We start from the raw sequence: 14,777 nt of genomic DNA, 5'->3' as shown, positions 1-14,777 counted from the left end.
TCCTCATCCCAGTCCTAAATGGATGATCCCATATCCTTATTAGATGCAGATTAACCACAAACTCACTGAATGGTGATGCAGACTTGAGGGGCTGTATGGGCTACTCCTGTTCCTATGATCTTGCAGATCCTCTGGAATCCCCTCGTGGGCTGCCTAGGGTTTAGGTGGATCTCCATTTGATAACGTTTGCCAAGTGGAACTTTCCCAGTTAAAACAATGCTGGTCTGAAAGGTCATGTCAAGCACGGAGATTCCGCCCCCACCTCACCCCACCCCCACGCAAACTCTGTAACAATTTCTGTTGAGCCTTTATGGTAGAAAAACATCCCAAAGCGGTTCTCAGAGGTGTAATGAAAACTGGCTCAAAGGGTGAGTGCAAGGCTTGAGTGAGTTTGCAAGTTTTCTTCTTTTAGAATGTCCCAAGACTGGGTCAGGAATCCAGAAGCTGCTTCTGATCACGTTAGCCATTAACAATGTAAGTTACGGGAGTAACACGCACTGCGCTTGGAATAATCTGACAGACGCTCAGCACATTCACATTTAATCGCTGGTCAGAATTGGATTGGAAGCTGAAGAAGCTCCCGTCGGGCAGGACACGTCGTTCGTATGCCTGAGACCAGACTCCTGAAGCAGCTGCTCTACTCCCTAAACCTGGTCGGAGGCTCCCAGGAGGACAATGGAAATACCTTACGGATTTCCCTCAAAGCGTCCCCTGAAGATATCCCCACTGACTCTTGGGAGACCCTGGCTTGTGACTGACCAACATGGGGAATGCTCATTCGGGAAGGCACAAACACAGCGAGAGGCTTTGGCAGGAACGTGCAGAGGTGAAGTCGAGGCAACAGAGGGAGCGCGCAAACCTCCAAAAGACCCATCTACCCCCGGCAGAGTCTGCAGGTCGAGCACTGAACTTAGCAGCCATCTCAGAACCCACTGAAGCACAGTGAAGCCTGTCACCCTCGAACCTGAGGGGCTGCTGAAGAAGAGGAAGAGGAGGAGGAGGTGGTTGAGGAAGATAACAATGGCGGTTACCTTTGATCCCAAAGGTTGGGCCCTGTGATGGCTGCCGAACGCAAGCAAAAACATTGATGTCCAGGTGAGCGCCAATGGCCTGCGCCAGGCCGATCGTGGTGGTGCTTTTGCCTTCACCAAGCGGCGTGGGGGTGATGCTGCAATATAAACCGTTGTTTTAGAAAGGCACTCAACATCTTTCCTCCCCCACCCCACCCTCCACAACAAAGGTTTGACTCAGGGGGATTTTAAGAAAGCTCGGCATACCCTGTGACCACGACATATTTCCCATCCGGTTGGTCCTTCAGCCGTTCGAGTGTGGACAGAAGCACCTTTGCCTTTGACTTGCCGTAGAGTTCCACTTCATCCGATAACAAACCCACCTCCTTAGCCATTCGGCTGATGTGCTTCGGTGTGCAAGACCGGGAAATCGCTATGTCACTGGTGGGAAATAATGTACTTTAGAATTAGAATAAACCCAAACATCTAGTACACAAGGTACCCAGCACCACTGCATTAACCTCCTTCTCAAAACCCTGACATGTGCTGATGTCTGTCCTCCAGCTTATCACCCAAGTGATAGAATTTATAACTAACCACGGTTCAGTGGGTAGCACTCTCCCGCCTCCGAGTCAGAAGGCCATTAAAGACCCACTCTAAAGACTGACACCCCCAGGGCAGTGCTGCTCTGTTGGAGGTGCCAGCTTTCGGGTGAGACGTTAAACCGAGGCTCTGCCTTCCCTCTCAGGTAGACACAAAAGATTCCATGGCTGCTATTGGAAGAGGATGAAAGCTCTCTCTGGTTTCCTGGCCAATAGTTATCTCCATTAACCTCCTTTTAGGAATGTTTATCTGGCAAATATCACACTGCTGTTGTGGGATCTTGCTTTGCACATATCGACTGTCATTTCCCTCATTGTAACAGTGACTTAAATGGCTGTAAAGTGCTTTGGGATATCCTGGGGCTGTGAAAGGAGCAATGTAAGCTTTAAACAGCAAGGCTCATTAGATGGGTCAAACACCCACAGGAGCAGAAGGCCTTTCAGCCCTCTGGGATGGTTCTGCATTCAATGAAATCATGGCTGATTGGCAGACATGCCCACATTTCAGCAGAGGCCTGTATAATTATCAGGAACGAGAACACTAACCTGGAGGTGTAGCTAACTCAGCAGAAATGATGAACCGTACCCAGAATCTGCCATCATCAGTGTGAGTATCACACTGAATGGTGCAGTTATCAAGCACACCATTCAAAAAGCTAGAATAGATGACTGAGTGCCTCTCTTAGACAAATAGAAACAGTGGGCCTTGCATTACTGGGATTTTTTAAATATTCGTTCTTGGGATGTGGGTGTCACTGGCTAGACCTAATTGCCCTTACTTAGAGGGCATTTAAGAGTCAGCCACATTGCTGTGGGTCTGAAATCACATGTAGACCAGACCAGATTTCCTTCCCTAAAGGACATTAGTGAACCAGATGGGTTTTTACGACAATGGCAATGGTTTCATGGTCATCGTCAGACCTTTAATTCCGGATTTAAAATTTTTTTTTAACAATTCAAATTCCACCATCTGCCCTGGTGGGATTGGAACCCAGGTCCCCAGAGTATTACCCTGGGTCTCTGGAATACCAACCCAGTGACAATACCAGTATGCCACCGCCTCCCCATAATGAAGGTCGCTGTAGTCCCAAAGGACCATTGGCTGCTCCTTCATTAGCGAGAGATGACTGGTGGTGAGATTAACCTGAGGGTCACCACATCTCGGGCGAGGGGCGAGGTTGAGGAGGCTGGGCCTTCATGGGTGACCTCAGCTGGTGCGGGAATTGAACCCGTGCCGTTGGCATCACAAACCAGCCGTCCAGTCAACTGAGCTAACCTAACCTAAAATCCACAAACAGGACTGTCCCTGCAATCCGATCATGTCAGCCTGTTCCTGCCCCACGGAACTCATTTCTTGCTATCTTGACTCCGTTTTCTCTCCCCTTGTCCAGTCTCTTCCCACCTACATCTGCGATTCCTCTGACATCCTACATCATATCAACAATTTCCAGTTCCCTGGCCCCAACCGCCTCCTCTTCACCATGGACGTCCAATCCCTCTACACCTCCATCCCCCACCGGGATGGTCTGAGGGCCCTTAGCTTCTTCTTTGAACAGAGGCCCGAACAATCCCCATCCACCACTACTCTCCTCCGTCTGGCTGAACTTGTTCTCTCACTGAACAATTTCTCCTTAAACTCCTCTCACTTCCTCCAAATAAAAGGTGTGGCTATGGGTACCCGCATGGGCCCCAGTTATGCCTGTCTCTTTATGGGGTATGAGGAACATTCCTTGTTCCAGTCCTACTCAGGCCCCCTCCCACAACCCTTTCTCCGGTACATCGATGATTGCTTCGGTGCTGCTTCATGATCTCGTCTGGATTTGGAAAAATTTATTAATTTTGCTTCCAATTTCCACCCCTCCATCATTTTCACATGGTCCATCTCTGACACTTCCCTTCCCTTCCTTGACCTCTCTGTCTCAATTTCTGGTGATAGACTGTCCACCAATATCCATTACAAGCCTACCAACTCCCACAGCTACCTTGACTACAGCTCCTCACACCCCGCTTCCTGTAAGGAATCCATCCCATTCTCTCAGTTCCTTCGCCTCCGTCGCATCTGTTCTGATGATGCCACTTTCAAAAACAGTTCCTCTGACATGTCCTCCTTCTTCCTTAACTGAGGTTTTCCACCCACGGTGGTTGACAGGGCCCTCAACCGTGTCCGGCCCATCTCCCGTGCATCTGCCCTCACACCTTCTTCTCCCTCCCAGAAACATGATAGGGTCCCCCTTGTCCTCACTTGTCACCCAACCAGTCTCCGCATTCAAAGGATCATCCTCCGCCATTTCCGCCAACTCCAGCATGATGCCACCACCAAACACATCCTCCCTTCACCCCTCCGGCGGCATTCCGTAGGAATCGTTCAAAAGATGCAACATCTGCCCCTTTACTTCCCCTCTCCTCACCGTCCAAGAGCCCAAACACTCCTTTCAAGTGAAGCAGCATTTCACTTGCACTTCCCTCAACTTAGTCTACTGCATTCGCTGCTCCCAATGCGGTTTCCTCTACATTGGAGAGGCCAAACGCAGACTGGGTGACCGCTTTGCGGAACACCTTCGGTCTGTCCGCAAGCATGACCCAGACCTCCCTGTCACTTGCTATTTCATCACTCCACCCTGCTCTCGTGCCCACATGTCCGTCCTTGGCCTGCTGCAATGTTCCAGTGAAGCTCAACGCAAACTGGAGGAACAGCACCTCATCTTCTGACTAGGCACTTTACAGCCTTCCGGACTTAATGTTGAGTTCAACAATTTCAGATCTTGAACTCCCTCCTCCATCCCCACCCCCTTTCCGATCCCCCCTTTTCCAACAATTTATAATTTTATACAAATATATTTTTCTTTTCCCTCCTATTTTTAAATTTATTTCGATCTATTGTTTCATCTCCACCTTTTGGCCCATTTCAATCCCTTCCCCCCACCCCACCCCTACTAGGGCCATCTGCCACTAGCTTGCTTCCCTTAATGTCCCCATTAGCACATCCTTTAGATAATATCATCACCGTCAACACCTGTTTGTCCTTTTGTCTATGACATCTGTGGCAGTCTCTTCTTGGCCTCCACATATCACTGGCCCTCTATCCAGCTCTCCTGTGCCACCCACCCCCCTCTACCAGCTTATATTTCATCTCATTTCTATATGTCTTAGTTCTGATGAAGAGTCATACAGACTCGAAACGTCAACTGTATCCCTCTCCGCAGATGCTGTCAGACCTGCTGAATTTTTCCAGGTATTTTTGTTTTTGAGCTAACCAATCTCCTGATAACATTAGAGTGTCACCGCACGTCACACTGATAACACCTGATAACAGTGTCACTGCACGTCACACTGATAACACCTGATAACAGTGTCACTGCACGTCACACTGATAACACCTGATAACAGTGTCACTGCACGTCACACTGATAACACCTGATAACATCAGAGTGTCACTGCACATCACACTGATAACACCTGATAACATCAGAGTGTCACTGCACGTCACACTGGGAGTGGGAAAGCAGGAAAGAGTTCTACACAAAATATCTGCTTCAATCATGCCTCTAACCAAGGATTCCACATGGATCATAGAATAGTTACAGCACAGAGAGGGGCCACTTGGCAAATCATATCCACCCCAGCTCTCTGTAAGGGCAGTTTAGTTAATTCCACTCCCCGGCCCTTTCCTCATAGCCCTGCAAATGTTTTCTTTTCTGGTGCTTATCCAATTGCCTTTTGAAAGACTCAATTGAATCTGCCTCCACCACACTCTCAGGCTGTGCATTCCAGATCCTAGCCACTTGCTGCGTGAAAAAGTATTTCCTCAAGTCGCCTTCGGTCATTTTGCCAATTACTTTAAATTGGTGTCTTCTGGTCCTTAATCCTTCTGCCAAGGGGAACAGTTTCTCCCTATCTACTCTGTCTAGATCCCTCACTGTTCCAGGAGAGGGAGCACATGCGACTCACTAGTAAATATATAGATTTCTTTGCTTGTACAGAATTCATTGCTTCCACTTTAATTTTGATCAGACATGTAGACCTGCATCATCTAGAAGGACAAGGGCAGCAGACACATGGGATTACCATCACCTGGAAGTTCCCCTCCAAGTCACTCACCATCCTGACTTGGAAATATATCACCGTTCCTTCACTGTCGCTGGGTCAAAACCCTGGAACTCCCTTCCTAACAACACTGTGGGTATACCTACACCACATAGACTGCAGCGGTTCAAGAAGGCAGCTCACAACCACCTTCTCAAGGGCAATTAGGGATGGGCAATAAATGCAAGCATAGCCAGCGACACTCACATCGCATGGAAAAATAAAATAAATAAGAATGCAGAGAGCTCACACACTTACCTGGGGACAGGATGCACACGGTTAAGCTTGGTGTAGTGAATAGGCCACTTGCCAGGCTTGCTGCTCTCCAAATAGCGTTTTGCAGCTTTCACAGTGTTCTGTCACAGAGAATGATAAAAGTTAAGAATCACATTTCCATCAGCACTTTGGTCTTTTCTTTTGTTAAGGTCTCTACACTTTACAACCTTCCTCTTCTAATGGTGTCAACTGGTTCCACAGGAAACAGCAGCCTTCCCCATACCTCACCCCGAAGCCCATTCATCTGGTGAGCCAGACACATTATAGAGACACAGCTTACAATGGGGTTCACTGGATATCATCAGGAGAAGACACGCTATCTGATTTCTCGTCACCACCTCCCTCCGCAGGCTCAACTATCAGCTGCACACTAGGGATCATTTATGGGACTATCCTACACTATAGGCTCAAAACTGCAACAAGCAGTGTGCTCAACCACACAATGAACAGAGCAGGTACAAGCACTTCTCTTTAACTGGAGTCTTGGATTTGCCGAAGGGAACTTATTTCTTCCTGCCAATTTACAGGATAGGGATTTCCACTGGCAGGAGAGTCGACAGTCAGAGGGCAGAGGGATAAGGTAACTGCCAAAAGGCCAGAGAGAAAAATGCCGTGACGTTTAGAAAGAATGCAGCAAGTTATTACGATCTGGCACAGGCTGCCTGAAAGGGCAGTGGGAGCAGATTCAATAGTAATTTCCAAATGAGAACTGGATAAACATTTGAAAAGAAAAAATATGCAGGATTCTGGGGAAAGAGCAGGGAGTGAGTCTGATTGAATACTCTTTCAAAGAGCTGGCACAGGCACGACAGGCTGAATCAGCTATGAATATTCCCCTATCGTCCTCCTCAGCTATTGCACCTTGTTCCTGGATGTATTCAAAAGGTGCCCTGTGCACTCTGGTACCTAATCCAAATAGACAACTACATAGCTAGCTCTAGCCAGAATGATTCAAGTCACCGGACTCACAGGCAGTTAGTAGGTATGGACAGTATTGGTAGCGCACAGCTGTTCTAGGCTGGGGAAGGAGAGAGAGAGAGAGAGAGGGAGGACCGAATGGGGAAGAGAAACAATAAACATCTTGAACTGTGTCAGCACGCTTGTATTTGCACTGGCGCTGTCCACTGACAATAGCGATCGAATTTCTGTGCCAGGCAGGTACGTGTTTAGCCCTCCGCAGGGCAGTGGCGATTTCTGCACCACAGGAGAGGGAACAGAGTTAGCCGGAAAGTCACGGGGAATCAGCGGCTCGTGGGATGGTGCCCTGGGTTGTTACAGCACAAATACTGGATACTCTAGAGAATAGTGGAGTAATCAGAAGATGTCCTGCAGGATAATGTTTAGAATAGGTATGACTTTACTTGGGACAAACTGTTGCAGGGTACGGGGAACTTCACCTGCATGGGTTTTATTGACTTTCATTAAATGTACAGCACCAAAACAGATCACTTGGCCCAACTGGTCTATGAGTGTTTATGCTCCTCATGAGAACCCTCCCCCTGCAATCTATTTGATTCATCTAACCCTTAGAGCAGAATCTTCTATTCCTTTCTGCCTCATGTGTTTATCCAGCTTCGCCTTAAATGTATCCATGCTATTTGCTCCCTGTGGTAGCGAGTTTCACATTCTCACCGTTCTCTGGGTAAAGTTTTTAATCTGTGTCTCGTATTGTCACCGTGAAGGAGCTAGAGTCTACGCGGTTACATGAGTAAACCATGAATTTCATTCTGGATGTGCACTCCAGCTCAAAGGTCCTCGCAAAGATGGGCAATTCTCTCACAGAACCAATCTCTCCCAAAAGAGGAGTTACAGTTTACTAAGATAAGCAAGCTCACCGACATAAGCATACAGACAGTCATTGGTCCCACTCCACCAGGCACAGGGGTGATGTACGAAGCTACCTGCTTGGCCTCACTGTAAGCCACATCGCCAACCACACGCTTTCCACTTGCCTTTGTGTCGTCTGAAACAGAAGAGGGCAAAATTACAGCAACACAAACATTTGCTATTAGTGAGACAGAAGATACCCAGGACTTGCAGGATTCATATAAAGAATAACTGACACTCAACCTGTATGGAGGTCTTGTGGTGCAATGGATAGCGTCCCTGTCTCCAAACCAGAAGCTCCAGGTTCAAGACCCACCCCAAGACTTGATGGCCATTCATAACGTGGCCAAAAAGGGTGAGTATCACCCTGCAAATCCTTCCGACACACGCCAATGGCAGGCAACAAGAGCTGAGAGACATTTAAGGGGAAGCTTAATAAATAGATGAGGGGGAAAGAATAGGAACTGTTGATGGTGAGGAATGGGAGGAAGCTCATGTGGAGCATAAACACCAGCATGGGCTAGATGGGCCTAATGGCCTGTTTCTGTGTAATTCTATTTAACATTGACATGTATTTATATGGTGCCATTAACTTAGTAAAACTTTCCAAGGTGCTTCATGGGAGTGACTATCAAACAGAATTTCAGGGAAGTTATTGGGTCAGATGACCAAAAGCTCAGCCAAAGAGGTTGTAAGCAGTGTCTAAAAGGTGGACAGTGAGGTAGAGAGACTTAGGGAGGGTATTCCAGAGTTTAGGGCCAGGCAGCAGAAGGCATGGCCACCAAATGTGGAGTGATTAAAATCAGGGATGTTTGAGAGGCAGATATCTCAGAAGACTATCAGGCTGGAGGAGATTATAGAGGTGATGGAATGGAGGGATTTGAGAACAAAGATGCAAATTTTAAATGAGGTGTTGCTGGACCGGAAGCCAGTGCTGGTCAGTGAACACAGAATGATGGGTGAATGGGACTTGCTGCAACTTAGGACATAGGCAGCTGAGATGAGCTCAAACATAGAGATAACAAATGCATGGATGAGGGTTACATGGATGCAAGAGTTTCCATGGCCACTATTTGTGAAGAGCAGGGGTTATCCTCCCAGTATCCTGGCCAGTTTCTCAATTAACATCACTAAAACAGATTATGTGGTCATTACTTAACTGTTGTTAGTGGGAGCTTTCTATGTACCAATCGGCTGCTGTGCTTTCTACGTTACAACACATGCTCAATTGGCTGGAAAGCACTTTGAGGTGCCCTGTTTCTATTATAGATATGTAGGCTCGATCTTTCTGAGAGTGCTATGAAGAGAGGGGTTGAGGTAGTTTAGAGACAGAGCTCACTGACCCTGGGAGGGGGAACAGAACCCTGGCTTGAGAACCCCCTTTCTCAGAGCAACTCTTGTCCTCTCTGCCCAAAGACCTGCAGCTCCAGGACTGGCCTGCTGGGTCACCTGAGAACACACACATCATGAACCTCAGCAGACATCATCCTCGTTTCGAGGGACTGATGATGACGATGACCAAAGGGACGAAGCAAAGAGAAAAAAAAAGAAATTGCAGTTTCCCCTCACCGGGAATGTGGTTTATTCCACAGTCGATGACGACAGCTCCAGGTTTGATCCAATTTCCTTTTACCATCTCAGCTTTGCCAGCTCCAACCACCAGAATGTCGGCCCTCCCAACCTAAAGACAAAGAAAGCGCCTTGAGATTGACATCAGCATTGAAGCATGAGATTTAAAAACCCACAGCTGAAGCTCAGCTCTTGCAGTTAAGAGAAGGCTGAAAGGTGAGCCAAGGGCGGCCTTTAACATTGTGAAGGCGTTCATTAGGGTAAACATGGAAAAGGTGTTTCCACTTGCAGAGGAGAACTAGGTGCCATAAATATAAGATAGTCATTTAAAAATCCAGTAGGGAATTCAGAAGGAATTTCTTTCCCCTGAGAGTGGGGAGAATGTGGAACTCATAGCTGAGGTGAATAGTATATTGGTGCATTTAAGAAGCCTTATGGGGATGGGAGGCTATGTTGATGGATGAGAAAGAGCTCTGGTTGGGTGAATGGAAATTCTATGCCTGTGCCCAGCAATCAGAGACAGGATGCTGCTGTCAATGGACACTGCACCAAGTTTGAAAAACAAAACACAACGTTACACCCACACAAACGGCAAAGAAATCCCGGTTTTCGGAATCACAGAACTGTTACAGTGCAAGAGGGGGCATTCTAATTGGCTGGCAGCTCTTGGGGATGGAATGGCATTCCAGTCCCTGTGGTCCTGAATCCCGGGGGAAGGCCTGACACTGGCTAGCTAAGTGTCTGATAGGCACTTAATCTGGTCGGACCTTCCCCTCTCAAGCAACACGGGGTTCCCACCGGTTTTCCAGGCTGTGAAAGGATTGAGAACGAGAGGGCACATATTTAAAGTAATTGGTAAAAGAAGCAAAAAAGTGATTCAGGAAGAAACTTTTTTTTTTAAACACAGCGAGTGGTTGGGATTTGGAATGCACTACCTGAGGGTGTGGTGGGGGCAGGTTCAATTGAAGCATTCAAAAAGGAATTAGACTGTAATCTGAAAAGGAAGAATGTGCAAGGTTACTGGAAAAAGGCAGGAGAATGGCAAAAAGTTGTAATGCTCATTTGGAGAGCTGGTGCAGACATGTGGGCCAAATGGCCTCCTTCTGTGCTGTAATGATTGTGATTCTATGACGTTAAATTTCACTGCAAATTTCTCTACAGAACAGTTTATGGTGAAACACCATTACTGCAAAGATAGGAGTGGATCAAGAAAGCAGATCGCCGCCTCCTCAGGTCGACCAGCAATGGGCGAGAGATACGGCCTGCATCATCCACAACCTTTCTCGCTTTGAAACACTTAGCCCAACAAGCCCATCAGTGTCAGTGACCACCTCAGCAGCTCATCCAAGGCAAGACTCTTCAAGTGGCACTCCGTCTCCCTCCCCAAGCCCCCTCAGCTAAGAATGGGAATATTTTGTCCAAGCAAGTTTAATCGGTTCCGGTTAGCACCGATGGCAGCAGACGCCCTTACCTCTCCCTGGAGGTCAGCCGTCTTCGAATGGCACGTGGTCACGGTGGCATTGTTGGACACCAGGAGGTCCCGCATGGGAGCACCAACGATCTTGCTCCTCCCGATAACGACAGCCCGAGAGCCGGCCAGCGTCACACCTGCAGCAAAAAAGCGTTCAGCGCTAAAAAAAACAGCCGCCTTAAATTCCTACTGCGTTTTGGAATCAAAGTCTAAACGTTTAGAATCATACAGCACAGGAGACAGTCATTCAGCCTAGTGTGCCTGGGACAGCTTTTTGAAAGCGATATCCAAATAATCCCACTTCCCTGAAAATGTTTCCTTTTTAAACATTTATCCAATACCCCTTTGAAAGTTGAATCTGCTTCCATCAAAAAAGTGCATTCCAGATCACAACTTGCTGCATAAAAGCATTTCTCCTCATCTCTCTCTGCGTTTTTTTTTCCAATGATCTTAAATCTGTGTCCTCTCACTACCAATCCCTCTCCTGCCAGTGGGAACAGTTCCTCTCTATCTATTCCAGAAAAAAAACCTTTCATGTCATTGCCATTAAATTTCCCCCTAATCTAGTTATTCCAGCATATATAAAACCAAAAACAATGCCGGAAATATTCAGCATCAGGAGCATCTGTGGAGAGAGAAACAGAGTTAACGTTTCAGGTCGATGATCTTCCATCAGAACTGAGGAAAGATAGGGGTGTAAGGGTTTTTAAGCCAGCGGGAGGGGGATGGGATCACGAAGAACAAAAGGGAAGCGGATAGGGTAGAGGGTAGGAGAGATCAAACAAAGGATTTCATTATGCAGCAGCCAGAGAGAATGGTAATGAGTGTAGTAAAGAGACAAAGGTTATTCCAGCCCCACTCTCATCTCTGTCACCCACTGACAGAGAGGCACTTAAGCAAATGAGGCTTGCCCTCTCAAAAAAATGGGAAACAGACGGTGAGACACTCCAAGTAAACCTGAAATCCCACTGGAGGCCATAGTTGAATGGCTTTGATCACACACTGCTTAGTCCTGTAAGGCTGCCCAAGTTTAAGAATATAAAGACCGGATTTACAAAGAGGTGGTCAGAGGCTGGGTACACTGCAGCAAGTGATTCCCCAAAGTTTCTCCAACATTTTCAAGGCACAGTTCAGGAATGTGCTGGACGAATGAAGGGTCGCTGTCTAAGACCTTTCTGCCACAGTGCACCGAGGGACTGGGAACTGTTTAAATCCCCTCGGGCTGTACAGCTCAAAATGAAAGGCTGTAAACGATTGTAATATTGTTTGTACTGATGCACCTGGTGATACATTTTGTAAAAGTTGAACCGGATTGTACCCTTGAAATGGTGTTTTTGGAATGGTTTGGAATGTGATTGAAGATATTTTACGAATAAAGTATATTTTTGCAAAAAAAGAAAGACGAATGCAGGTCCGACAATACTCAAGCAGCTCAACACCATCCAGGGCAAAGCAGTCCACTTAATCCCTATGCATTCACCACCTTAAACACTCACACTGGTGCACCGTGTGTACTATCCACAGGATGCACTGCACAAACTTGCCAAGGATTTTTTTTTGGCAGTATCTCCCAAACCTGCAACTCCCACTAGCTAGGAGGACAAAGTCACTAGGTGCAAGTCACACAACATCCTTACTTGGAAATGTAATGACTATGTCCCTTCATTGTTGCTGAGTCAAAATCCTGGAACTTCCTCTCTGTGGGTGTGCCTGCACCACATGGACTGCAGCGGTTCAAGAAGGCAGCTCACCACCAGCTTCTGAACACGCAGCTAGGGATGAGCATTAAGTACTTGCCTTACCAGTGATTTTTAAAAAAATTCATTCATGGGATGTGGGCGTCTCTGGCTAGGCCAGCATTTATTGCCCATCCCTAACGGTGCTGTTAGGGAGGAAGTTCCAGGATTTTGACCCAGCAACGATGAAGGGACAGCCATTACATTTCCAAGTCAGGACGGTGAGTGACTTGGAGGGGAACTTCCAGGTGGTGGTGTTCCCATCTATCTGCTGCCATTGTCCTTCTAGATGGCAGTGGTCATGGGTTTGGAAGGTGCTGTCGAAGGAGCCTTGGTGAGTTCCTGCAGTGCATCTTTTAGATGGTACACATCATGGAGTTCTGTGATTCACATACAAAAAGTTGGGATGACAGCTCCTATTAACTTGCATACATCTCAGGCTACCAATACTTACAAACCATAGTCTGATAATACCAATAAAACAATCCAAACTTTTCCAGGTATATGCCCGTGATTTTACAAGTTGAGTAATGCTGAAAAAAAGAGATATATCTAAGCTACTATGCAGTGGCAACACAAGTGGCATTCACCACTCACAGATGCTGCTGTCAAACTTAAAAGACACAAATGAGTAATGTGGTATATGAATTTCAGTGCCAGTGTGATGCTGGGTATGTAGGCCGTACATCCCAAAGACTGGTGGATCGTATCAAACAGCATGTCCCAGCCACTGTCCGCAATGGGCAGGGTACAGGCTGTACCCAACCAGCCCGGGCTTGCAAAACGCAAAACACAGTGTCCAACATTAGATGTGATTCCGCAATTGGATAACACTTACTAAATAATCCTCAGTGTGCTAAGAATTACGCTGGCAACCAATTTAAGATTGTCAGTCAGGCTCGGAGTGTGGCGCATTTGCGTGTACTGGAAGCTAAGGGGTTGGTTAGCTCAGTTGGCTGGATGGCTGGTTTGTGATGCAGTGATGCCAACTGCACGGGTTCAATTCCCGCACCGGCTGAGGTCATCCACCAAGGCCCCACCTTCTCATCCTCGCCCCTCGTCTGAGGTGTGGTGACGCCCAGGCTAAATTCACCATCAGTCATCTCTCCCTAATGAGGGAGCAGCCTATGGTCCTCTGGCAACTTTCATTTTATTTTTTTCACTGGAAACAGGGCCCTGTTCTTTGCAAGCAGAAAGAACATGTACACACATTGCGCCTGTGTCAGCTAAACAAAATACGTGACAGCCATTCACTGACTCATTCCTCAGGGCCTTAGCCAATCAGGGTCAAGCTGCCTGGTTTAAATTTCAAACAATGGTTGACAGTTAACTGTCAGTCACCATCAGTCACTAGGCATTCTCCATGGCAACACCACTTACCAACCAATCAGCACTCTCTTCACATACAGTATAAATTGTTGTTTTCCCCTTATATTGGTATTCTTGCGAAGTGTCCTGATGCGTGCCAGACAAAAAGCTTACACACGTCTCTTTTTTCAGCAATATTCAAGTTCTGTACTACCAAACGACTGTTTTACAAGTGACTGCCAGACCAACATCACCGAGCTTAGTCTCAGCATCGAAGCTGTTTCAAATAGTTTCAATAATCCTTATGTAAATCTTGAGACACAGCTATCAGAGCTCTAACTGGACATTACTGGCTCGGGCAAACAGCATTGATGCCAAGTAAAAACATGGAGCTTTGAGGTAAAGCAATTTAAAATATTCTCAGGCGTCGCCTTGTGCGCAATGGATCTTATATAAATGTGATGAGTTGTGTGCCACAGGGATCAGTGCTGGGGCCTCAACCTTTTACAATTTATATACATGATTCGGATGAAGGGGTCGAAGGTATGGTTGCTAAATTTGCTGATGACACAAAGATAGGTAGGAAAGTAAGTCTGATGCCTCCTTATGTCCTCTTCACAAGGGATTTAGACAGGTTATGTGAGTGGGCAAAGATGTGGCAAATGAAGTATAATGTGGGCAAATGTGAAATTGTCCATTTTGGCAGGAAGAATAAAAAAAAAGAAGCATATTATCTAAATGCTGAGATATTGCAAAGCTCTGAGGTGCAGAGGAATCTGGGTGTCCTAGTGCATGAATCGCAAAAGGTTAGTATGCAGGTACAAAAAGTAATTAGGAAAGCTAATAGAATGTTATTGTTTATTGTGAGGGGAATTGAATACAGAAGTAGAGAGGT

The 14,777-nt window shown here is 46.8% G+C and overlaps 1 protein-coding gene across 2 annotated transcripts in view; it reads right to left on the bottom strand.

Annotated features, from left to right (window-relative positions):
- mthfd1b (methylenetetrahydrofolate dehydrogenase (NADP+ dependent) 1b) overlaps positions 1 to 14,777 on the bottom strand; it is an 80,627-nt gene that overhangs the window by 41,865 nt on the left and 23,985 nt on the right. For both annotated transcript variants that reach the window (XM_078561946.1, XM_078561945.1), the window contains exons 7-12: positions 10,839 to 10,975; positions 9,368 to 9,479; positions 7,807 to 7,934; positions 5,954 to 6,051; positions 1,278 to 1,451; positions 1,032 to 1,168 (exon numbers count right to left, since the gene is read on the bottom strand). In XM_078561946.1, coding sequence (XP_078418072.1) covers positions 1,032 to 1,168; positions 1,278 to 1,451; positions 5,954 to 6,051; positions 7,807 to 7,934; positions 9,368 to 9,479; positions 10,839 to 10,975 — 786 coding nt within the window. The remainder of the gene's footprint in view (positions 1 to 1,031; positions 1,169 to 1,277; positions 1,452 to 5,953; positions 6,052 to 7,806; positions 7,935 to 9,367; positions 9,480 to 10,838; positions 10,976 to 14,777) is intronic.

The sequence above is a fragment of the Cetorhinus maximus genome, chromosome 18, assembly GCF_964194155.1.
Source record: "Cetorhinus maximus chromosome 18, sCetMax3.hap1.1, whole genome shotgun sequence".
Lineage (NCBI taxonomy): Eukaryota > Metazoa > Chordata > Chondrichthyes > Lamniformes > Cetorhinidae > Cetorhinus > Cetorhinus maximus.
Note: the sequence above shows the minus strand (reverse complement) of the source record. Positions and strands in the feature narration are given on the sequence as shown.